General features: G+C 36.6%; 1 protein-coding gene and 1 long non-coding RNA gene across 2 annotated transcripts; one reads left to right on the forward strand and one right to left on the reverse strand.

Moving 5' to 3' along the window:
- The first annotated feature begins 1628 nt into the window (after positions 1–1628).
- Positions 1629–27557, forward strand: LOC131435746 (uncharacterized). Its single transcript, XM_058603921.1, has 5 exons — positions 1629–1891; positions 11410–11495; positions 11644–11686; positions 12042–12141; positions 26655–27557. The coding sequence occupies exons 1-5, from the start codon at positions 1834–1836 to the stop codon at positions 26881–26883; spliced, it is 516 nt and encodes a 171-aa protein (XP_058459904.1). The 5' UTR covers positions 1629–1833; the 3' UTR covers positions 26884–27557.
- LOC131435747 (uncharacterized) lies at positions 14314–15019 on the reverse strand. Its single transcript, XR_009230540.1, has 3 exons — positions 14774–15019; positions 14577–14707; positions 14314–14508 (listed from the first exon to the last, which is right to left on the reverse strand). It is a non-coding gene; the product is annotated as an uncharacterized LOC131435747 (long non-coding RNA).

Consider the following 27557-nt stretch of genomic DNA (forward strand, 5'->3'; position numbering starts at 1 on the left):
GAATAATTTAAGTAAAATCTTCCATGATTAAAAGAAAAAAGGATTCATTTCGGAGGCGTTTTGAACAAAAGAATTTATTTGGGGTCGCCTTATATGACAGTAAAGAATGGTTTTACTTATATGACAAATGTGTGGAAGCTCTCAATTTGTCCACGTGTTGCACATCACCAGTGATTCCAGGTAATACTATTACTGCAGACGAAAACAGATTTGCAGTTTAACTAAAAAATCTGCTATTTTATAGACAAGTTTGCAGATCTGGCACGATTTGTGGAAAAAATTGGATACCGATAACCGAATTCTGTAAATATTTAGAAAGTGATGAAAAAAACTTTGGTTGCGAATATTTTGATAGCAACTGGTAATTAATCAAGAAATAGATTGAATTCACTTTATATATACTCAATATATTCACCCTTTCGATTCAATTTACGGCACTATAGATAGGTCAGAAAAAATCTTTTGTGTTTGTATTCACAACATCAATTTTTTTTTGGTCGCGAAAAGTAGACACGTCTGCTTACTTTGGTATTCGGCACAAAAATAACGGGCTGCTATTACAAACATGTGATATTTGTCGGAATGACGCTATCCACATTCTGTGAAAAGTTATGGTGGAGTGCCGGCAACCACACTCTCCCCCCATCAAATACACGCTCCCCTATCAAATACAGAAATCAATAAATCTTCAAGAAAAAGTAACAGGAATGGCATCACTGCACAGAACTTCCGTCGTTAATGAAGGCTCATCGATCTGATCTGACATACCGCACTCCATTCTCTTCTCATGTTGTACATACTTACGGTAACAATCGGTGGAACCAATTTGCATATGCGGAAACCAAACGATGTGTTCGGGGGGCAAGAAAACTTGAACAGTTATGTGCACGCAACAGCTCCAAATTTTTAGATACAGTAATCTACAGAATCCGTAACCAAAAAGAAATCTGATCCAGTGAAGGCGTTTGTGTTGTTCTCTTTTTACTCTTTTGTTTAATCGGAGAATGTCTTTTTTCGGTAGGAAAACCAGTTTCCTGCAAATCATACATATCAGTAACCAGAGCATGCGGTCAGGGTTTGAACTTGTGCGATAATGATGATGATCAACACTACCACCATCGTGCGGCGGTAGTATTTTGAATTTAAATGACGTCAGTTTTGATCATTCATCATCGCAGTGAACCGCGAAAAAATCTCTTACCGAGACACGCGACTAGGATAATAATAATAAGTAGCTTCTTCAAACACGGATTACCAAAGAATATTTTTCAAAACAGCAATTAATGATCGCTATCAACCCAAGTTGGTATATTGTTTATTTTAATGAACTATAAAAAGTTGTCATAACGTACAATCTGGAATTAAAAAAAAATGTTTCTTCTAGAACATCTTTAGTGGATAACATTTGACAAAACAAATTGCTTCACATATTTTAAGCATCATTGTTCATGAGACAAATCAATAAACCGTAAAACCATCTGATTAACTTTTTGTGGTGAGCACTCGAATGAGGCGTGCAGTCATGGCTTAAGCCCGGGTTCGTCGTTTCTTTCTTCCTTTGTGCATCCAGCTCTTTTGGATATCAACCATCAACGTTCGGTCGATCGTACCAACCCGAAGGCAGTGGTTGTATGCGAGAAGTGTCTGTATAAAGTTTTAACCTACGGAAATTTGCACCGCATTAATTCTTCGCGTTTCGAACAGTACGGATCTCAGAGAATATTCTTCGGACTTTGTGATTTTTTTGTAGTAATAAAACGTACGTGTGGTTTCAGGCTGTGTGCGATTAAGTGATATCAGGACCTTCAGTAGTGCTTGTCTACCAGTACAAAAATGAAATATCTAGGTGCATTACTAGGAGTTCTCGTTTTAGCCGTCGCTGCGAGAGCAGGTAACAGTTTTCAATAGATACCTTTTTGAGTAAATTCATTCATTATCGCTAAATTAGAAATAGCGACATTATGTGAAGACGATTTCATCAAAATTTGAGTGTTCAAGTTTATAGAAAAAGTTAACGGCTGCTAATGAAACAGAGATTTAATTAAACTGCCAGAAATACCGGTTTGGCATGGAGATGATGGTGATGTGGATGATACTGCTGCTACCGCTGCTGTTGTTGCTATTTGTTTATCTTTCATCTCGAAAGAAACGTACTTCAGAACAACGATGACTATTTTACTCGATTCGTGGCATTGAGGCTGTTCTTGAAATTGTTGTCTTCGGGGTCGTGATGACGGTCGATTTGCTGACGACATTTTCGATAAATCAATAACAATGAAATAATAAATTAACAGGTCAGAGTAAACACACATAAAACGGCTTATATTGATGAATCAGATGGTGAATCACTAAGCTCATAAACTATCTGTTGTATGTTCTAACATAAATCTGCTAGGACTCGCAAAGCCAAACCTGTTATAACAACAACTAGAAGTGTTTCGATATTTCATTTAGGTATTGTGCTCGTTATTTGAAATTACGATGCTGGTAGCGGAAATTGTAATGATTGACCAAAAGCTGCAAAATCGATAGTTAAAACAAGCATTTTTACTATTCAAACTTTAGAGTAGGAACTTGACATTTGTGCTGCACATGAAAAACAACAACGACGGTTGGAAACTATGTAGCTGAATCGAAATTGACTAAAACAGATAATGAACAACAATGTATACAGTAACCCAATGAACCTACATTCAAAACTATATAGGTAATTACATTGTGATTTTTCTCAAAAAAGTAGAAATCGAATATGCAATCCGGGAATCCGTGGAGAACTATTGTGATTCTAAAGGGGTCCGCTGTATGAAATGTTAGGGAGCCCCTGGTTTAGTCGATAAGATTATTGTTGTTTTTTCTGGGTTTGCTTAGAGCCGACATAGAAATATTTTCCATTGCCATTGGTTTCGCGCAAAACTAGCCTTGTTGATCATATTGGCATATGACCAGTTGATTCTTACCATAGTACACCATGAAGTTTCAAATTCATCGCCAAAGTCGAGACTGCATTATGTACACTCTACACTATGGTAAAATCATCCATATTCTTTATGAAATCTGACAGCTTTAGATTCATGCTTGGGGAGGAACTGCTTGTATATTGCATTATCAGTTTTGTTCAGTAGCAGTTAGTCGTAAACAAACTGGTGCAGGTGCATTTGTTCTTTGGTTGCTCGTCAACCAATGGAAATTGATCTTCAATGCCAACTTTTCTTTCTGAACTTCCTAGCCAGCCGTGTAGTGTCGATTCTCAATTGGCTAAAAATAACACTACGGTCCATCTGTCCCGGTGGTAGAAGTCCACCAAACAGGTAAGCCGTGTGGCGGTATTATTTCAACCAAGAATTGATCCACTGGTTTCCTGTTCCAAGTCGTAAAAGGCCACTAAAACGGGAGCTCGCAAGTTAAGGATTAGCTCAAAGCTTAAAACTCCATGTCACAGTTAGACTGACTAATTGAAGGCATATACAGAAAATATGTCTATTTTTCCTTTTGGTAAAGCTTATTGAGATGGCTCCGTAATTCGCACAAGTATCTAAGATTCAAATGCAGAATGATGTAACTATTGCATCTTCATCCAACGAGACAGGACCTCATAAAATGGATGATGCAGTTGGGTTTTCACGGCAGGTTGAAAGTTGGAAATGGTCAGTCATCAACATTACCAGATTGGAATCTGAAAATGTTAAAACGTCTATTGTATTTTTTCAAGCATTATTGTAGGATTCTAATTAGAGCTCTGATTGGACATTGCAAACTCAACCATCATATGACTACTATTCAGCGTGCTGAGTATTATTTTTGTGATTTGTGTAAGTGCGATTGCGTACTTCATAGCATCTCATATGTAACTGCCCGCATTCACGCAACTACGTATCCAGGTTTTCGGTTCTCCATACATGGTTGAATCTGTGTATGGTGAACTAAAATTGAAGGATATTCTATCGTTTCTCATCCAATATGGTAAGAAGTAATAGTCAGAGAAGTTCATCGTTCTCCCTAGAATGAATCCCTTCTGTTTCTACCCCAAAAAGTTTTAGTAGATTGATCTCTTATGGGGTGACGAATTTACTTCTGTTCATACTTGTGAACCGTTCTGCATTCTTCCAGAAAAGCAGAATGGTGTCGCTTTTGTAAAATCTCTGAATCCTCTCGGGGGCTGGACGTTTTATTAAATGTGCATTTGACACCCGTAGATCGTTCAGCAACCTTTCGTGGAAGCAGAGTGACTTATTTCTTGTTGTTTTGAGCTGTTTTCCAACCTCACCCACTTCACCTTCAGGACGACTGAATTAGTAAGTCGATGGAACAGATTGAATGTTCTCTGGTTCGGGTTTGGTTTATGTTTTACAAGTTTCAACCTGCTCTATTTCCTTCAATTGAGGTGTATCAATTTGTTTTTTTTTCAATGTTGACAAAATCATCAACTCAGTTGACGATGTTTTTTTGTTTTATTAAATGTAATTAATGAATAAATCGGTTGATTTTCAGTATTACCGTTCAACAATTCTTTCGTGGTAAAATATTGAAAAATAAGTCGGTGAAGAGGTATTTTTAAGGACGCTTCTTGAAAGTCATGATTTTCGGTGTCCACTGTATCTCAGCGCAGACTAATCAGAAGTGAACAAATCGAAGCAGCACAGTTAGAGTAGAAGTTTTTTTAGACCCCAACGTTTCTGTTTGATTTTTTTTTTATTTTTTGAATTTTTGGTGGTTGTTCAATGTGAAACCTACAATTTTCACGAAAATTCGTTTATACAAAGGCGAATGTCACATTGAAGCTTTCGCAGTAAAGCTTTCATAATTCAGTTGTCACTAGCAGTAATTGTGTGGAGCTTTCGGTGAATGTCAAATTGTTTGTTTTCTATTTTATCTTGTGAATTCATTTATAGTGTTTCACAATGTATAGTGGTAAAACAATTTCCAACAAGCAAGAATTTCGCTTACCGTGCATCTTTGATGATTCATTCTGTTTTTTGCTTATTATAACAATCTGCTAAGACGCAGATGTCTACTGACCTCAGAGTTGCTCGAGCATATAGGAGTCGTTTATCGAAATAAGTTTTGCGATGACAAAGGGCTTCAGAATTTTCGTATTCTGCCGTAGCCAAAACTATAAAAAAAAGTCGAGGAATTCGTTGAGAAATGAGTGAGAAGTTACAAAAGTGAATACCTTTCTGATACCGGATATGTGGGAAAACGTTCAGGAAACGAAACAGAGTGATAGAGAACTTGTTAATAAGCCAACACTGCGTCTTAACTTAATTTAACTAGGGTTTAACTACCCAGAAAGCGAGTTTATGTCGGTTTAAACAGGATTAGCCAACGTTAAAGAGAAGTCATGTTGAAATATCATTCTACAAGCTGCTTAAGGTAACCAATTCTGAGAAAATCTGTGTGAAGAATCATAAGAATCGCGATTAGTCTTTATATGAAAACCGGGTAACAACTTGTATTACATTGCAAAAGGACGTTATTATGATTTACATGAAAATATATTTTAGGTGTTTAAAAACCTCTAATTTAGTCATTTTGTAACAAATTAAGCATCGTTAGTTTCTTTTGTAATAATTGCTGCGAACAGTTAAAATTTCTTGCGAGTAGTTCTATGCAGTTTTAAGAAATAATCCACACATAGTTTTAATAGTAAGTTTTTATTTGCACGGTTTTTTTATACACGGTATTTTTACACAGATTCCGGAATGAACACGGTTTTTATTTAGTTTAGAAACCACTTTGTCATTTTTTGAGAAAATTGGAAAAATGGAGCAGGTTGTCTGTAAGAAAACGATTTTGAGAGCTAATTTAAAGTTTGAAAGATCATTAATTCAACAATTCACTGTGGTATTGACTGACGTTCCATAAAATGATTAGTCTTCAGATCTTCAATCCCTGTCGTAAATTACACGACAACGGCTCCTTCGCTCAGTTATGGTGTATGATATATTGTCAGTATCGTCATTGATATCATCGAGAATTTCGTAGAGTTGAAGAACTAGTCGGATTTACTCATCTCTTCAACTCTTCATCATATCGAGCAGTACAGTATTTTATTCCACTTTATATGATATAGCTCCAGTAGTATTATGATCTTCGCAGATGAAATGAGTTGCTGCAACATGACACAACGTTTTCTAATTTGATCCGTATTCATCTCGGATTCTTCCCCTTCAATTCTTTCGCTGCGTGCATAGATCTTCATTAAATCGTAATCCAGTGCATTGGCGAATTCCGAATAAAATTTTGCCAGCAACTCATTGATTCGATGATGTGTATTCAATTGGCATAAGGTTTCTAATGTACATTTAATGTTTCTTCTGTTGCGAATTAAATCACTGTGAATACATCTAGCAATAAATGTGTTTATAGTAACTTACTAAATAAAAAAATCGTCTACTTTTTATAAAAAAAACCATTCTCAGTGTAAAAAAATGACTGAGATATGATAATGTTGGTATCAAAAACTTTTCTTGTTTTTACTTCCTATGACCTTGACATTGTTTTTAATGAGTTGAAATCTTGTGTTTCTTTGGTGTAATAGAACTATAATTTTCAAATAGACACATACAGCCAGAGTAGTATCTATACATCAAATCATGTAATTAGACGTCTTGTTAGTTACACATATCAGGAACGTAAAAGTATATATTAACAAATATGTAAGATAATATATAAGTATGTGCTGTTTTTGCGTTTAGAACTAGTTTCGTTAAATCCAACATCGAAACAGACTCGCTTTTAATTTATTGTATCATCTATCTCGCAAGCGAATACGACTAGACATTAGCTAGTGTCATGTGGATTTGTAATTTATTATTATTTAAAACAGATACAGAATTCGCTTACACTGGAATATTAATTTTTTTAATGTTTGTAGTGAATCACCCAAATATCATCACCCCTTTTTTGTAATCCCCTAAAAGATAATTATTCAAACTTACGTTGATAAATTTGTGCAACCACTACCTTGATAAAAAATTTCCCAAAATTTATTCAGAAAAATGAAAATACATGATTATTCATCAAAATCGATATTGTTCCCTTCAAAGTACTCCCCATCGACTGCAACACACTTATGCCAGCGATTGATCTAATCCTCGAAACATTTTTTTTATTCAGTTTTCGGTATGGCCATCAGAGCCATCTGAGATTTTTCCATAATCTCATGACTGTTTTCTTCAGAATATCGTTGCCGAAACACTCTTCTAACATTCGCAATGCCGCCGCACCATTAAAACCAGATGTGGAAATCTAATAGGGTGACTGATAGCGCATTTTGATTTTGAACACTTTTATCAAGGTACAGGGTGATTTTTTAAGAGCTTGAGAACTTTTTTAAACAATAAAACGCATAAAATTTGCAAAATCTCATCGGTTCTTTATTTTAAACGTTAGATTGGTACATGACATTTACTTTTTGAAGATAATTTCATTTAAATGTTGACCGCGGCTGCGTCTTAGGTGGTCCATTCGGAAAGTCCAATTTTGGGCAACTTTTTCGAGCATTTCGGCCGGAATAGCCCGAATTTCTTCGGAAATGTTGTCTTCCAAAGCTGGAATAGTTACTGGCTTATTTCTGTAGACTTTAGACTTGACGTAGCCCCACAAAAAATAGTCTAAAGGCGTCAAATCGCATGATCTTGGTGGCCAACTTACCGGTCCATTTCTTGAGATGAATTGTTCTCCGAAGTTTTCCCTCAAAATGGCCATAGAATCGCGAGCTGTGTGGCATGTAGCGCCATCTTGTTGAAACCACATGTCAACCAAGTTCAGTTCTTCCATTTTTGGCAACAAAAAGTTTGTTAGCATCGAACGATAGCGATCGCCATTCACTATAACGTTGCGTCCAACAGCATCTTTGAAAAAATACGGTCCAATGATTCCACCAGCGTACAAACCACACCAAACAGTGCATTTTTCGGGATGCATGGGCAGTTCTTGAACGGCTTCTGGTTGCTCTTCACTCCAAATGCGGCAATTTTGCTTATTTACGTAGCCATTCAACCAGAAATGAGCCTCATCGCTGAACAAAATTTGTCGATAAAAAAGCGGATTTTCCGAATGGACCACCTAAGACGCAGCCGCGGTCAACATTTAAATGAAATTATCTTCAAAAAGTAAATGTCATGTACCAATCTAACGTTTAAAATAAAGAACCGATGAGATTTTGCAAATTTTATGCGTTTTATTGTTTAAAAAAGTTCTCAAGCTCTTAAAAAATCACCCTGTAGTATGCATACAAATGACTAATAAAAGAAATTCACAAAACGTTTACATAATGACCACGTGGGGACATTTGCAGTATGAAAACCATTTTAAAAATAATTATGCGCCTTCGTATTCCATCCGGCTTCTAGTCAGACGATTAAAAATTTAACGTCAATTTTCTTAGCGGTAATCAATAATCCTCTGATACGTGACCGAAATATTTCATGAACTTTTATATTGCTATATTAACTTCTCGAAACAATTGGATATCTGAAAAGAATATTGATCATTCAGATTCATTTTTACATAGCTCATCCCAAGTTAATATATCTGCCACCATGTGAAGCCATGCACCTTAGACAATAACAGTTTATTGCTCTTTAGAAATTCTCCTGCTTCGAATTGGGTAAAAAACCGTACGGTTCCCAGTGCGGGATGCAACATTCGAAACAGAACCTACGATCGTTTACCCGTTGCAAATTACACCTCATTTTCGAATGATATTCCAAGTGGTCTATCTCTTCGTATAATGACGTACGTGTGTGCTGAAAGAGTGAGAGCGTCGTTAGAATTCTAATGAACGATTCATTCAAACGGGATAGCTATTAAATATGGTGATCAGACGCGTACCCAGACAATTTGGGTGGGGGGTGTTTGAGAGTTCAGAACATGTATATCTATTTTTATACGTATGGAAATATGTATATATAATTAATTCAAAAATTGTTGTTTGTAGATTTGAATATCTTGAGAAAAGAGTTTTCATAATATAGGAGAGGTTGGGGATGAACCGGACACATTTTGGAAAATTAAAAAAACATCCACTATAACTAGGTTTTTACCCAATTTATCTCCAATAAAGTAGAAACTTCATATTTACATTACATTGAGTTAGCTACAATTCTCTATTTGATATTTGGAAAAATTTGCCGCGGGGCTAAACCGGGCTCGTAAAGGGATAAAACCATACTATAAAACTTAATACAAAAATAAAGAACGATAACAATGGTGTGCCAAATACCTTAATTTCAACCTTTCGTGAGATTGACGTCTCAACCTCCAGCTAGCTGATGTCTGTCTGTCACATGAAAGCGCGTTTATAAAGTCAATCCATGGATCGAAATAATTGCAGGGTCATAAGATATTTAAGCTGTTCGAGTTAAACCCTTTTACTTTCGAACATTCTTTCCTTGTCGGTGTGTGCACGAAATATTTAAGAACACAGGTTCGAGTCCTGCCTCCGACAGTATCTTATTCCAAAAAATCATATTTTCTGTGATCAAACAGGTGACGACGAAAAACTCGGGGCCGGATTATTCTTTTAATTTGGAAATACACGATTATGAGAAATAAATCAATACACCAACAGGTATATTGGAACAAGTCTTCAAATATAGTAGCTGGGGGAGCAATAAGTTCGACGTCCGGACATTTATGAAGACCAAGTATTTGCTATAGCATCAAAAGCATGAATTTTAATGCATCATTATTATAATTATAACCAGGGGCTGGGGTCCACTAGGAGATTGATAGTACCTATTAGCTCTCTCCGGACTGTACCAGCCTAGATGCCGTGTGGAATCCGGCGGAAAAAAATGAACCAAGAATAGATCCACTGGGTTCCTGCTTCCATGTCGTAAAAGGCGACAATTGCAGGAGTTTCTTTTTCCTTTCAGTTATCAGATATTTTCAATGTTTTACTTCTGATTACTCTATTTTACTAAATCATCTCTTTATTCAACCTATCAATTTCCGTCTAGCTTCGTAGAAAAGTTTTATTAGGAATGATTTCTTCTTCCATGTTATTGATTGTCTTTCAGGATTATAAAATGAATGATAAAAATCAACCATTGCGCAAATCCGTTTATATTACAAAGTTAATAACAGAGATGACATGTATCGGTATATTGAATACAAAGTAAAAAACACTTGATATCAATATTTCAAACAGTAAATTAATATTTTTCTCGGTAGCCGGCTGCCCAGATCAACTAATATAACCAATTAATAATTTAAATAAATAATTAAAATAATAAAGCGGAAATAATAAAGAATCAAGACGCGTGTGAAATCTGTTGACCTTTGTTTGGTGATTTAAAATGATTTTATAATAACTGTTTAGAATATTTCAATGCAATGAATCAACTTTTTTGTCTAAATCCTATTCGCTCGTTTATTTTGTATCAAGTAGTTTCATTTATAAAAACGTGCTTAATCCACCTAGCAGTGAGATGATACCTTTTTTTATCAATCCGAATGTGTTTTTTTTGCATGACTAAAGAAAACGCGAAAGGTAGATGCATAAACGAGTGATACTCGACAGCCGGCTGTCCGGAGTTTTGTCAATTTCGGAGATTGACTGTTTCGTGCATTATATTGCCAGCACAAAGTAACACATAAAACGATAATACTTTAAAACATTCTTGGTAACCGGCTACCCAGAGCAATAAACACATGATAACATTACTAAAACATTTACTAACAAAGTATCCTCTCCTGTGATGCATGTGGGAACGCAGAGGATTCCTCGGTTCTTAGTAGCAACATGCATCGAACTAACAATCCTTTCCCTCCCAAGTAGATCTGCATTCGGACGTGGCCGGCGTCGGTATTGATCAGCATGCATGGTTCAATACAGTTTGCACAGTGTGAAACAATGTGTTATTCCCAAACATGTTACTTCAAAAAATCATTTTGCAATCTCAATTGGTCCAGATCAATAACGGAGTAGCAACACACGGGCGGTCTCTAATGCTAATGCTAATGCTAAAATCATTATTATAATTATAACCAGTTTGGTAAATACACGCAGATTGAAATTTATGAATTTTAACTTCACAAACGAATGAAGCAAAAAAAAATTTTTTTAAATATAGCGTGACATTATTAGTACATGACGCTTTAATTCCAATAGGGATAGCAAATTTTTTTAAAAACATTCGTAGTAATAAAACTAAACCGTATCAGTTCTTTAAAAAAGAGCAATTTTTAATAATTTTAGTCTTACAAAATTCCACAATTTTCATGATACTGTATTATTTACCATGATGTATTTATTTCATTTAAAGCATGATATAAGTTGCGAAAACATTAAATTATCTTGAATAATCGTTCAGAAATCCGAAAAAAAACTAACACAATTAGTCTGTATGTTTTCAATTTAACATGTTAGTCAACAACACTTGAAATAATTTCTGTTTGCAGAATTCGGTTACTACATTCCGAAGGCGTTCTACAAAATCGACGAAAATGGTTACCGATCGCCACTGACCTACATCGATAACCTACCGGTAAGATAAGCATAATGCCATTCCCAATTGTACTGGTATTTCCCACCCACTAGCAGCAATCATTATTGACCAACATTTCATTTTTTCATCAATTGCCCACTTTTGATTTTACCTCTCAATTATCTTTGATTTTTTTCCTTTTCTTCAGCCTATGTTCCACCGCACAAGGAGGGCCGCACAATTGGGAGGAGGTAATAACAATGAGATTGTTTAATGTTTTTTTTATTACAACAAAAACTTACACAACAACTTTCGAGTGTCAATGGTTCCAAGTTTTTCCGTTAGACAATTAAATTGAAATTTTCTGAAGTAAAACTAAAATACCAGTTAAAGTTAAATTGCAAATTTCAAACTTTTCAAAATACTGTACATCAAATCATTTATTCTCAATAAAAATACTGAATACTTCCGTACGTCAAACTTTCCGATAGACCAATTCCACGCATTATCAGCACAACATCTTGAACATTGAATTTTAATTATCCGTATTGTTCGACTTGATTGTGTTATTTATGCATTTTTTATTAAATTTCTTACCGCCAACAGTAAACTTCGGATTCCCGATTCAGTTCCCGCAATTCCCGCAGATACCCACAAACGGTCAAAGTACATTCCAAGGTGTACAGACGTCTATCACCAGCACTGGGTAAGTGAACAAAAATGCATAATTTTCTTTTTGGCATTAGCATTTTTATTCTTTGTATGTTCCCAAAGTGATTAAGACATCTACTAGAATAACGCTTACAGAATTATTACACATACAAGTAGACAGAGACCGGACCGGTGTGAACTGGTGAATTGACCGAATAATAAAAAAAACTTGAGTAAAAAAACCTGTTTGTAAACAGGTGATTCCTTTAAAGATTCAAAGGTTACGCATACAGGACTTGAAGATACTGACACCAACTGAAAACTGCTGGTGATGAGGATTACAAATAAAGCATATTGTTGGTTCATTAACTGTAGATATAATAAAGACAGTAGTTTGTTTGTTTTTTACCCTAGATAAGATGTAAATGAAGGTCAATAAAAATCCTCCGGAAGATCGGGAATTTTAGGAATTATAGGTAACAGGTTTTATTGATTGAGTTCAACTCCATACATCGATAGCATACAGTAATTTCAGGATAGCTGCACAATAAGTGCTAGTGAAAAAGAAGTTCCAATCCTCTACAATTTCAATATATTTTTATTTGCTCTTCGTCATGGACTCGTCAGGGACACAACAGTTTATGTTGAATAGTTATACCTCCTGGCAGTTCAACATAAACCTCTAAGCAGACGTAAAGCTCAAGCTCTGCATGCTTTGTATAAGTTTTTTAAATTCACCGAAGTGCATCGCCCTTATTTACGCGCCGAACTTAAAAAAGGATCGACTTACTGGTCGATTCATTTTGTTGTCATTCAGATGTTAGATTAATCTAGTGCTAAGCTCAGGCCCGTACCCAGGATTTCATTTCGGGAGGGGCCCAGAGATGAAAAAATAATGTTACTGAAGATTGCTTATGTACCTAATTCTCGGTGTGCCTTTTACGGCCGTTTTTAACATACAGTTCAAACTTTTCCACTGAAACTGATATTGTATTACATTTCATTACGTTATTGTCTTGTTATTTCTGTAACACATGTCTGAGACATTCTCAATAATTATTTATTTTTGATTTCGGGAGGGGCCAGAACCCGCCCTCGGAAGCGGCGGCCTCTCGCATACAAACCTGTAATTGCCTAGCTTGGCCGGTCTACTAAAAGCTAGGTTTCTTTGCTTTAGTTAGATCCGAACGAGCGATAGCGAGCATACGAACCAAAACGATGTGGCGAAGCTATTAGCATTAGCTTAGTAGCTAATAAAGCCAACAAGTTTTCTTGGAAATTTCGTTCTGAGGTTTATGAATCAATCTTTATTCAAAATGTACAATTATAGTTCAACAAAACGGGCGTTAACGCTTTCATCTTTCATTTGTCTTCATTTTAAATCAATTTCATTTACGATATTAAGACAATTGCAGGATTCGGTGAAATGGCATTCGGCGAAGTGGTCCTTTCGGCGAAATGTTTTTCGGAAAAAAGACACTTTCGACGAAATGGCTTTCTGCGAAACGGCTTTCGACGGAATGGCTTTCGGCTAAATTACTCTGATCCATGATAAACAATAAAAAATTCTAAATAGCATTTTTTATTTATTCTATTATGTTACTCCTGATCCTGAAAACTAAGCAGAACTGATTTATCATATTGAAAGTAAAATTACTGATTTATTTAGCTATTATAACTTGGTAGTTTTGGAGCTGAAGATCAGATTCGTATTAAAAAAGAGGTCTATGGGATCACAAGTCCTTTCATTGAAATCTGAGTCAGTTAAAATCGGTTTGCAGATACCTAGGAAAATGGAGCGAATGTAGTTTCAATTTTTTTGGCACATACGCAATTCTTAAATATTTGTTTCAAACGAAAGTCGGCATACTGTACTCTTTTTCAATATCTTTAAAAAAGTAATTCCAGAAATTTCCTTAATTAAATTTCTTTTGTGGAATTTGACCATTTTGTTTCAACAGACTTTAACCGTTTCTTTGCGTACAGAATTCTACAATCCTACTAACACTAGCAATCCTTGCGGGTCGGGACTCGAACATACGATAACTGGCTCATATGACGAGCACCCCATGCATTGAACCGCTAACCCGGGTTCCATTAGTGCAGTGTGAAGTGAAGTGTGTTAAAATGTTAAACCTCTATTTAGAGCGACGATGCAAAAATCGTTAAAAATTTGTATAAATTTGGCTTAATTTAACAGTAATATGAGAAATGCACCACTCGGTGGATTAAAACAAGGTTTTATCAATACAAATTGTTTTTTTTTTTTCGCATTCCAATATTTATTTTTCCTTAGTGTATCATCCCATAATTCTGGAGGCGGAAATAGTATTAATAAGAAAACCAAAAATAAACAATGGGATCCTTATGGGATATGACCTTTAATTTGAACCAATATTTGCAAAATTTCAACCGATGATATCTGAAAAAACAAGCAAATATAAAAACAAATGCGTTCACACACTTTTTCTCTCACGTAAATACACATACGACATTTCACGATATTGACAAACTGATTCTAGCTGAGCACAAATTTTGAGAAAAACGCTGGAAGCTCACTAGCTAGCACTAGCACTAGCACTTAGTCCCTAAACATTGATAAGTCTGGAGGAATCAGATTTCTGTGGAATAGTACGAGAAAATTTACCTCCAGTTTGAGTTTAATTATGAGAACAAGTTCGACTTACATTATGTAACAAAATATACATTAAAATCCCATTACAGTCGATAAAGATGGTATAGTTCGGAATCGCATTTGCGTGTCAATTTTATGGCAGTATGAAGTGCCTAACTCCTTGATGACGTCGAGTAACCGATAACAATGAGTATCTGAAAGTTAAAGTCAAATGGGTGAAGCCTTTGAAAATTATATTCGAATTTATAGCACGCCTTTTCTACTCGCTTCGTGAACTTATGTGTGGTTTAATGACGTTTATAAGGGTACACGCTTAGAAAAAGTTACTCAGAGTTTGAGTACTAGTTACTCATTTTCAAATGATACATGGAAACGTCAAAAATTGAGTAGTTATCATCAATGATATTGAGTAACTTCTACTCTAAATTTGAGTTTAACGCAAGAACTCGTTTTTTTGTCAGTATTCGCAAGATCAGTCTAAAAGTTGTAACAACCATTTGTAGCAACAGGTTTTATTTTTTGTTAGTGAGATCGCGTGTTTCGAGGGTGAGTCGCTTAACACAAACGGTGTTGTGTCTGCAAAAACCAGAATGATAAACTCCGTGTTGTGCTTTAGAATGGAAACGAATATGCTCAAACGTCATTTATGAGGAATAAGTGTATGATTGGTGCCTGAGCATAACTGACATGTATGTTAATTTGCGATTGACACACAACTCCAAGCGACCACCACTTGATATAGTATTGAGTTCAATTACTGATTATTTTAATACAATACACTCAGAAAAGGAGCAATATTTTTGCAAATTTGGTATATATGAAATAAAATTTCACTCGAAATTTGAGTGATACTTACTCTATTTTTGGTACACGTACAAATTAAGTATTACTCAGTAAATGAGTAGAATTTACCCAAATATCGTTTCCAGTGGAAGAACTCAAATTTGAGTAACTTTGAAGTTACTCTAAATTAGAGTTGTTCCACTTTTTCTGTAGATGAGTGAGATCTTACTCATTTTTGAGTAACTATTTTTAAGCGTGTATGTCATTCCCATCACCAGAGATCGGAAAAAACAAAACTATAATCATTTTTCACATTATGAGCTTCATAGCAACAGCATCATAGCTAATATCAAGCCAGTGCTATAAAGTGCTACCTGCCGCTGCAAAAGCTTCTATCGGCACTGAAAACAATGAAATAACCTCATTAGCAATACCCACAAAGTAAATATGTCGAACTACGAGCGTGCTCTTCTCCTCCGGTAATCTAGATATTCGGAGCCCGAAAGAAATGAACCGATTTGTGCTCCACATCATCAGAGCACGGGTGTTGGTGAAGCAAGGCGGCAATGGTCATTTCAATCGATTCTATATGAGTGTGGCAGACCATGAACTAGGCCATGCCAAGGCGAACACAGCAAGCACCGTCTTGATCAGAAGGCTATGTGTTTTTCGCGTATGGGTTTCTCTCCAGAAATCTCAACTGGGAATACCTAGGCTATTATCCACAAGAAGGGAACAAGAATACGATGAGTACTAAGGAGCGCTATTCTATCGCGATGTGTATACATATCTTAATTCGAGTTTACAGAATTTATTGCAGCATTGTGATGCGGTGGATGCTGCAATTTTGTTGTGTTTCCTTGGGCATTCTTTACTTTCTTGCTATAATCTGTAGCAGCACTGTAAAAATAACGAGTAAACAGTGCTTCACAATGAGAAACCTCGCTGGAGTAATTGAACCGATTGAGAGTAGTTTAGACCGATGCATCTTTCCCCAAGTCCTCAAGTTTGTCAACAGTGTTTGTCCAGATTTTATTCGAGATCGTAGCATCAAGTCGAACACGAAAGCTAGCATTCACTCGACAAACGAGAAGATTTCTTTCTTCGTCCTAGGTTGAGTAGGTTTGTCTACGAAGCCTGTTTAATGCTTGCGGCGGAGCAAAGCGTCAGACTGACAGGCGAAAAATGCACAAAGAAGCAGGGATACCAGGTTCACAGATTAATCTGTGTTCGACATCAACTTTCTGCACAGATTTTCACAGATTTCTGAAAATGATCACAGATTTTCACAGATTTTTTAAATCGATCAAATTTTGCACCAAAAAGTACAGAAAAGTTTTTTTTTGCTCACCAAAATGATTCCGATCAGCTATTATGGTACGGGAAACGTGCGCAGATTTTCACAGACAGGTTTTTGGCTTGATCACAGATTAAAAAAAAAGGGCCTGGCATCCCTGCAAAGAAGTAAGAAATTATCTAGGCAATTCTATCGGTTCTATGGATGTTTATTTTTACTCTACCGTGCAACCATTATTTCTGCTTTGGCCGCACAGGGAACTGATCTTTTTTTGTTCTGTTAAATTCTCTGTACGTAGATCTAATTAGGCACGCTTTGAGCCAACAAGAGTTGAACGTTGAGAGTGAATAGGGGGAAACGTGTACGATCACATTATCGGATGCCACCGGCTCGGTCAGAGTTAATGATCACGGTTAAGTCGTTTAATTTTGTCTTTGGAGAGGAAATCGATGTTTGGCTTTACTGACTCCATTAAATGATATTAAAAATAAAACCATTGTTCAGGTTTGAGATATTTGAATGTTCAGCTAGGTTAGTGTGAACAATCATACAATAATGTCGTTCTTATCTCTGGTAAATAGTGATAGCTTTACCCTCCAGTTCCAAAAGTATCGGAAATAGTGTTCAAATATTCCATAATGGAGCTCACATCGATTACTTAGAAGTGGCTGAGCCGGTTGTCATAAACTTAGATTCAAATGAAAGAGCTTATAGTCGGGTATTATAGAGTGAGGAATGTTAGAACCTTTCTTTAAAAAAAGTAAAAAATATCTTTCAAGCTGTTTCCATACGTAGGCCTTTTTGAAATATGACCATAAAAACTTACTTCAGTTACACCCGCTTCAGATACACTGGTTACTACTCCGTTACTGATCTCAATTAAAATAAATTGTGCAGAGAATTTCTAGATAATCAGACCTGGAGCTGGAAATCATACCTTGATGTACATTTTCTGGTGGTGTCACGGAAGAAGGATATTTGTTAGTATAAATTTTAGCCATGGTAATATTCGCGCGCGGCTTAGTACGTTCCGCTTTCAAGATACTTGGATGGACAACAAAACTCGTTGACTTCCGGAAAGTCTTGATCCACAGATCTTATTCTTTAAACAACATAAGTGATTCATTTGTCACAAGAATTCATCCGAAAGCTCTATTTAACATATAAAGTACGTCTATTAATTATTCTATAGATTATATTATTTCAAATCACCCAATAAAGGTTAACAAACTCCACGCGCGTCTCGGTTGTTTATTATTACCACTATATTATTACTATTTACCACGAAATTGGTTAATTGGTTCTATTGGTTCATCTGGGCAGTCGGATAATATAAATTTATTTATTTTAAATCTGAAATATGATACGTAACCTCTTGTATCGACTATCAAACAAACAAATTTTCATACTATTTATTTAATATACCGATCTATGTTCTCTCTGTTATTAACATTGTATTATTTACGGATCTTCGCGATAGTTGATTTTCATTCAATTCATAATCTTGAAAGACAAGCAATACCATGGAAGATGAAAAATATACAAAAAAAAAAACTTTTCTCAGAAGCTATATGGAAATAAATAAGAGGTCGTTTTGTGGTGAAATTAAGAAAATATTTTTGAAAAAAAAAACTGTTTGGTACACGGCATATAAGAAGCCGGTGAATCGTTTTAAATCCTAGTGGGTAATTTTGCGTACCGGGGGACGGAGCAAAGATTAAAAATAAAGCAAATAGGAATCTCTAATTTTCTTTTCAAAATTCTTTATTCAAACTTATTATTGAAACCAACACTTAACGTTTGCGATTAGTGCATCTTACAGATAGTTACAGATAAAACATTTAAAAAACTTTATGTTCACTATGCAAAATATTCATTTGAATACTAGAATATAGTTACTCATTCAGTAAAAACCATTCAAGCGAAGAGGTTGTGTTTCGATTGTACTGGCTCGTGAGTTAACGGCTGATACCGAGACAATTCTAAGCTTCAGGTAGTTAAACTGCCCATAGCAAACGTAATATTCGGGGCGTTTCCCGACTGGAAAGCTAGCAACGAAGGCCATCCCGTTCATACGCACAGAGGTGTAGAAACACAGAGGTGCGAGAGCATAGAAGTGACGAGTCACAGAGGTGCCATCGCATAAAGGTGCGAAGACGAAGGGGTGCAAAGGCACAAAGGTGCTAAAGCAACTCAGTGCTGATCTACCAGGTACCAGAATTTGTACGCTGCGTAGGATCAAAAGAGACGGCATATATCGCGAGGTGCTACACTGCAAGCATCGCATTTGATCGCCACCAAGAGCAAAAGCACTGTACCTGGGGTCAGGTACAGGCAGCACAGCAAGTGCAGTGGTGTTCACAACGACGGCAGAGCAACTGAGATAGCAGTAAACGACAGAAGACTGCCAATTGGAAACAGCAGAAGACTGCCAATTGGAAATCGTTGGAAGAGCTTCACGTCGTTCTTCACGATAAAGGAACAGAGACATCAGCTACAAGGTAGATTTAATTTAATTTATTTTTTATTTCTTATATCTGAAATTTTACTAAATATAAGTTTTTATTTTGGTATTATTAATTTACAAAAAAATTTAATGTAATGGATGATCTTATGGAAGATCATCCGAATCCGATTCCGGATACTAGTAAGAGTTTAAATACTCCGAGGGCTAAACATTATCCACAGGGTACCACTGGGCCATGGATAGTCTATCTTCGAAAAAAAGAAAAGATTTTAAATTTGATGCAAATTACCAAGGATTTGACATCACATTTCTCTGAAGTTAAAGAAATATGTAAAGTTAATAGAGATAAAATTCGAGTTGTTGTCAATGACTTGAAACAGGCGAACGAAATTGTAACCTGTAAATTATTTTCTGTTGAATATCGAGTTTACATTCCATCGAAGGAGGTGGAAATTGACGGTGTCGTGACTGAAGCAAGTCTGACGGCCGATGATTTACTTAAAAATGGAGTTGGTCGTTTTAAAAACTCCATGCTTGAGGGAGTTAAGATACTCGAGTGCAAGCAATTGTACTCAGCATCTATTGTCGATGGAAAAAAGTCGTATCGTCCCTCAGATTCGTTTCGTGTAACATTTGCCGGATCTGCGTTGCCTAGCCATGTCTATATCGATAAAATTCGTCTTCCTGTTCGGCTTTTCGTACCGCATGTTATGAATTGCACGAACTGTAAAAAATTCGGGCATACAGCTACTTACTGTAGTAATAAGTCCAAATGTATCAAATGTCAAGGGCCTCATAAGGATAATCTTTGCGATAAAAATGTTGAAAAATGTGTTTATTGTGGGGAGAGACCTCATGATGATCTTTCAGTATGCGCTGCATTTAAGTTGCGTAAAGACAAATGAAGCTTTCTTTAAAAGCACGGTCTAAGCGCACATATGCAGAAATGCTTAAAACGGTCATACATGTCTCCCCCTTGGAAACCGAAAACGGTTTTTCAAATCTTATGGAGCCAGAGGAATCTGACTCCGACGGAAATAGTGAAGATACCTCGTTTGTCACTCCTCAAGGGTCTGTTAAGAGGAGATTAACAAACCACAAAATACCTAAAAAGACACCTAAAATTACATCTTCAAAAAAAGATCCCCGTGTTAAAGCTAAAAAGCCAAATTTAAAACCAAAAACTGTGCCTCCTGGTTTGTCAAATTCACAAACCAATCCAGAAACTAGCTCAAGGAAAGACAATAATCCAGTGGGCTCCGTTTCACATTCACCAACAGGATTACTTAAGTTTTCGGAAATTGTAGAATGGATTTTCGCAGCATTCAATATTTCTGAACCTCTAAAGACTATCATAACGGCATTCCTTCCAATAGCTAGAACTTTTTTGAAACAGTTATCAGCTCAATGGCCAGTTCTTTCAGGTTTTGTATCATTTGATGGATAATTTATCATCCGCCGCAAATGATTCAATCACTGTCCTGCAGTGGAATTGTCGAAGCATCATGCCAAAACTTGATTCATTTAAAGTTTTGTTGCATAGTCAAAAATGTGATGTATTTACTTTGTGCGAAACATGGCTTACATCAAACATAGCCTTAAGTTTTAATGACTTTAACATTATACGTCTCGATAGAGACTCTCCGTATGGTGGAGTGCTTTTAGGAATTAAGAAATGTTATTCCTTTTATAGATTAAATATTCCTTCGACTTCTAGTATAGAAGTTGTTGCTTGTCAAATAAACATTAAAGGAAAGGACATTTGCATTGCTTCAGTATATATTCCTCCAAGAGCTCAAGTTGGACAACGACAGCTTAATGAAATTGTCGAAGCCCTTCCTGCTCCACGTTTGATTTTAGGAGATTTCAATTCGCACGGAATGATGTGGGGTTCCGTTTACAATGATAGCAGATCATCCTTAATATATAATATTTGCGACAATTTTAGCATGACGGTACTAAATATGGGTAGCATGACACGGATCCCAAGACCTCCTGCACGTCCAAGTGCATTAGATTTATCTCTTTGCTCGACTTCAATTCGACTAGATTGCACCTGGAAAGTATTTCCTGATTTACACGGTAGCGATCATTTACCAATCATCATCTCAATTAGCAGTAACAAAGGCATTGCTAATTCAGTTAATATTCCATATGATTTGACAAAAAATATTGACTGGATTAAATACCAAAGTAATATTTCAAGTGCCTTAACTTCAATGGAAGAGCTCCCCCCACTTGAAGAATATGACTTCCTCGTTTGTTCGATTCTGGAGGCCGCAGAACAAGCCCAAACCAAACGATTTCTTGGTCCATCGTCTAACAGAAGGCCTCCAAACCCTTGGTGGGACAAAGAGTGCTCAGATGCTAAGCACGCGAAACAAAATGCCTTCAAGACGTTTTTAAAACGAGGAGGAGGAACTCCTCAGAATTTTGAAAAATTCTTGACTTTAGAAACCAAGTACAAGAGCATACTTCGGGCCAAGAAATGTAGCTATTGGAGACATTTTGTCGAAGGTTTGTCAAGAGAAACCTCAATGAGCACTCTTTGGAATACGGCCAGACGAATGAGGAATCGTAACGTAGGAAATGAGAGTGAGGAATACTCGAACCGATGGATATTTGATTTTGCGAGGAAAGTTTGTCCAGATTCTGTTCCTACGCATAGCATTATTAGGGAATCTTTTTCAAATAATGGTTCCATTGATAGCCCCTTTTCTATGATGGAATTTTCCATAGCACTCATGTCTTGTAACAATAACGCTCCTGGGTTGGACAGAATTAAATTCAACTTGGTGAAGAATCTGCCCGACCTCGCAAAAAGACGTTTGTTGGAATTGTTCAACAAGCTTCTTGAGCAAAATATTGTTCCACCTGACTGGAGGCAAGTGAAAGTTATCGCCATTCAAAAGCCGGGGAAACCAGCTTCCAATCACAACTCATATAGACCCATCGCGATGTTGTCCTGCATCAGAAAATTGTTCGAAAAAATTATTCTACGACGTCTCGACACTTGGGTCGAGACGAACGGTTTGTTGTCAGATACTCAGTTTGGCTTCCGTAGAAATAAAGGGACGAATGATTGCCTTGCATTACTTTCGTCTGACATCCAAATTGCCTTCGCTCAAAAGCAACAAATGGCATCTGTATTTTTAGACATTAAAGGAGCATTTGATTCAGTTTCCATTGATGTTCTTTCAGACAAGCTTCACCAACATGGACTCCCAGCGGTTATAAATAATTATTTGCACAACCTTTTGTCAGAGAAACGCATGCATTTTTCACATGGCGATTTGGTAACATTCAGAATTAGCTACATGGGTCTACCGCAAGGCTCTTGCCTCAGTCCGCTCCTCTATAATTTTTACGTAAATGACATTGACAGCTGTCTAGTATCCCCATGTACACTAAGACAATTGGCAGATGATGGCGTAGTTTCAGTTACTGGACCCAAAGCTATTGATCTGCATAAACCATTGCAAGATACCTTAGATAACTTGTCCGATTGGGCTGTTCATCTTGGTATCGAATTCTCTGCGGAGAAAACAGAGTTAGTCGTCTTTTCAAGAAAGCATGATCCCGCGCAGCTTCAGCTCCATATGATGGGAAGAATGATCCAACAGGTTTTGACTTTCAAATACCTCGGGGTGTGGTTTGATTCCAAATGCACGTGGGGAGGACACATTAGGTTTCTGATAACAAAATGCCAACAAAGAGTAAATTTTCTTCGAACAATAACAGGGTCTTGGTGGGGTGCTCATCCGCAAGATCTAATAAAATTGTATCAGACAACGATACTTTCAGTGATGGAATATGGATGCGTTTGCTTTCGTTCCGCTGCACACTCTCATATTATCAAATTAGAGCGAATTCAATATCGTTGTTTGCGAATTGCTTTAGGCTGCATGCATTCGACACATACAATGAGTCTTGAAGTTCTGGCGGGAGTTCTTCCATTGAAGGATCGTTTTTGGGAGCTTTCGTCGCGACTGCTAATAAGATGCGAGGTACTGAATCCCCTAGTTATTAATAACTTCGAAAGGCTAGTTGAGCTTCAATCTCAAACAAGATTCATGACTGTATATTTTAACCATATGTCACAGGAAATCTACCCTTCAAGATATATTCCTATCCGTGTCAGCCTCCTAAATGTCCCTGACTCAACTTTATTTTTCGACACATCCATGCAGCGCGAAGTGCGTGGAATTCCGGAACACCTACGCTCGTTGGAAATCCCAAAAATATTTACAAGTAAGTTCAGGCATATCGACTCTGAGAAAATGTTTTACACGGACGGATCGCGAATTGAAGAAGCGACAGGGTTTGGTATGTTCAACAATAATGTTTCGGTCTCCTTTAGGCTTCAAGAACCTGCATCTGTTTATATAGCAGAGTTAGCAGCAGTTCATTATAGTTTGAGTATAATCGTCACATTATCTCCAAACCATTATTTTCTTTTCACAGATAGTCTGAGTGCAATTGAAGCCATTCGCTCAAAGGCTGCTGGCAAAAATGAACCTTTTTTCTTGGGCAAAATAAAACAGTGCCTGAACGTCATATTGAATAATAATTATCAAATCACAATAGTTTGAGTTCCGGCTCATTGCTCCATTCCAGGCAATGAAAGAGCCGATATTTTAGCCAAACGTGGTGCTATTGAGGGTGAAATTTATGAGAGACCAATTGCTTTCAATGAATTCTATAGCGCGTCTCGCCAAAGAACACTTGCCAGCTGGCAAGCTTCTTGGGATAAAGATGATCTGGGTCGGTGGATGCACTCAATTATTCCTAAAATATCGACAAAGGCATGGTTCAGGGGACTGGATGTGAGTAGAGATTTCATTCGTGTGATGTCCAGACTCATGTCCAATCACTACACGTTAGATGCACATCTCCTTCGAATTGGACTTTCCGAGACTAATCATTGTGCTTGTGGCGAAGGTTACCGCGATATTGACCATGTTGTTTGGACATGCGTGGAGTATCGTGATGTCAGATCTCAACTAATAAATTCCTTGCGTACCCAAGGTAGACTATCCAATGTCCCAGTTCGCGACATTCTTGCTTGTCGTGACGTTCCTTACATGAAACTTCTTTATTATTTCATTAAGTCCATTGGAGTTCCAATTTAAATTTTATTTTATGTTAGATTGTTTTCTCTTCCATGAGCTCAACCAATAGCCAGCTATCTTATATTAAATAAAAGTGATGAACTGATACAAACAAACCTGAAATAGTTATAAGATCATGTACAAAATAAATGTATTTCATTTAATGTAATTTATAATAGCAACTCGCTTGATAAAAACAGTGTTTAGATTAACTAATGAATACCAACATACTAATAGGAAATTCGAAATGTATTAGGTTTAAAGTACTATGTATTGTAGATGCCACGGCGAAGAAAAACTTATGTATATTGCCTATGAAATAAACGTATTTATGAAAAAAAAAAAAAGAATATAGTTACACAAACCAAAAGCCTTAAATTTTCTCAAAGTAATCATTCTCGTGAAAGTAAATGTTCTCAAAATATACACATGAAATTCACGAAAATCAATTGGTATGGTATAAGAAACAGATCCTAGTTTTTAGGTATACTTTTTGATACCTTCATTAGTGTATCAGTTTTAAGGCTAGTATCAGTGTCTTTTACTATTTCATGAAATTAATGCCGAAACATTAAAGAAATTTCAATATAATGAAATTGATTTATAGTTTTGCGACTGAGTTCACTTCACTTCTGTTTCAATATTGATTTATAAAGTTGTATAAACTTTTAGCTTTTTTAAAAAAAATTGTAAGCTGAGCTGAAGTAAATTGCCCGTAATTGCACTTCGTGATTGACCGAATGAGCGGAAATGTACAAAGAACCAAGAAAATGAAGCTTGGGAGAAGCAAATCATTTTCACTGTACATACCCACTCACTCCTAACTTTTCATTAAATGATCAATAACGATGCCGACTACGACCAAAGGTTGTGCTACTGAGGAAAAGGAAGGAATGTTAGTCCGATACTCGTTGTTTCTGGAGACCGCGGGTACCACTGTATCTCCACGAGCATCACGGGATAGGAGATGTGTTAGTAGGGAGGGAAAGATATCCGGATATGTTTTGATAAACAATATGATCTCAACAAAAGCTGATTTTCGACACGCAGGAGAAATATAATAAAGCATTATGAGTAAGAAAAATATAAAATATCTCTAAGGCACGATCTCACCGCGAGATGAAACACGACTACTAAAAAAATATAATAAACACTCGCAAATGGATTTGCTGCAGACCAATTTTAGATTTCCAGCTTGAATAACACGATTTACTTGTAGATTTTCACACATTCCATAGAAATCCGATAACACCGACAATGATATGCGATCGGTTAATTTCGTTGAAATTTGGGGCGGTAAATGTTCAGTTTGCACCGCTTGAGCAGTTTTAGTTTTTCGCCTCAACATTATTCAATAAAAAGCACTCTCACTACTAAACACGCACTTGCCACACCTGTACTATCACTCAAAATAACTGTTTCGACCAAATTTTTAACTATACGTATCAAACAACACATTGAAATTAAACTTTTTTGAAAGCAGCACGACACCGCATCGTACTACCGGTGATGCCAACTCTGTTCCTCCAATAGTTTTGTTAAAAAGATTTGTTTACGAAAAAGTGGAAAGATAGATAGATTCATATTTGAAACTTTAAATCAACGACGAGGCACTTGAGAAGTTGACCTTATGGATACGGAAAGGCAATTCAAAAGCTACTTTTTCCGAACACACGAAGATTGGCGTCATTAATTTAGATTACTTATTCAAAGGCAATGAAATCAGTTACGTTGTGACCTACGCAAAAAGGTACTATTCGACGGTAGCCGAATTGGGTTTAACCCAAAATAGATCAATTGAACTAGGTTGATGCCAAATACCACACTGCATACGATACCATGCACCAGTTTTAGTACTGTGAGCTATTAATCTCATGTTTGGTACCGATAACTGGTCTCCGAGACCTACAAAGAAGAATAGTTTTGAGAACAACTTCGATGATCTCATTGGGTTTTTTTTTCGACGTCGCTTATATAAGGTTTGGAAATTGTATTGTATTGTCGAAACCGGAAATTCTGATTAAATTCAAAGTGAGGTTTTGAGACCATAACATCTTTTATGAAACTGTTAGAAATTCAACGCACTTTATTTTGCTTTGAACAATAAGTGCAAGAACTTTACTTGTGGTCAGCTATGTATAAAGCAAATTCTTTTTTAACCTGAACCACTAGTGCAGTCTGTAGCCATCGTTGTATTAGCAATAAAGAATCTCTGATCAAACTATAGCATTTATCACACAATTAAAGCAAATTGTATTCGTTTTCGTCCCCGCAGGGGTGGCAGTAATTTACACAACCGCTTCGACGAGGATGGTCCGGCGGTGCAGACGACGTTCACCTCCTTCAGTAGCAACAATGGTCAGATCTCGCAGACTACGCACATTGTGGACAAGGACGGCAAGGTGACGACTCACAAGCAAGAATCTGGTCCGTCCAATCAGCAGTCCACGCAGCAGCAACAGCAAAATCAACAGTCGGTTCCATCCCAGAAAAACAGAAACTGAAGAGCGAAAAAACCGGCTCCAGTTAGAAAGCTGAGCCATTAGCAGCTAGGCTAGGGGAACAAAGTTTCATAAGACAAGAAAACAACGAACGATAAATTTTTAACACCATCCACAAACTATTTCAGTGTGCCGCTTAACCCAGGGAAAATCACCTATCCCGGATGTTTCACTGGTCCAGTGGTTCAAAAGTCTCAGTAATTAATTTGTCCCAGCTAAACAATTTCAGCTCCGCTTAGGACGTCATTAATGAATGCGAAAATATATCGGCGCCCGAGTTTTTTTTACTCGGTAATGTAAGGAAATCAAGACGACTGGATACGGAACGCAGGAAATGACCGACAGTGTAAAATTATATTCGCGCTCTCAAATTACCGATGTATGTGAAAAAACGACGAAAGCGGACTCAGTCTACTATTTTTTTCTTTCGGTGTCACAGTCAGCAGCAGCAGCAGCAGCTATAACATATAAAACTAATCAAAATGAACCGAACCGAACTGGGATACATTATCCATCAGCCACAAAAATGGAGAAAACTAAACGACGGAATTTCCGTTGCTAATTTATTGTGTGTGTACTGATTCGTAATTTAAAATGCCAATTTAAGTTAATGCTTAGTGTAGTGTTGAAGAAAGAAATGCCTTGGAATAAAAATAGTGAAGTACAACAGAAAAAAA

Source organism: Malaya genurostris, chromosome 3 (assembly GCF_030247185.1).
Source record: "Malaya genurostris strain Urasoe2022 chromosome 3, Malgen_1.1, whole genome shotgun sequence".
Lineage (NCBI taxonomy): Eukaryota > Metazoa > Arthropoda > Insecta > Diptera > Culicidae > Malaya > Malaya genurostris.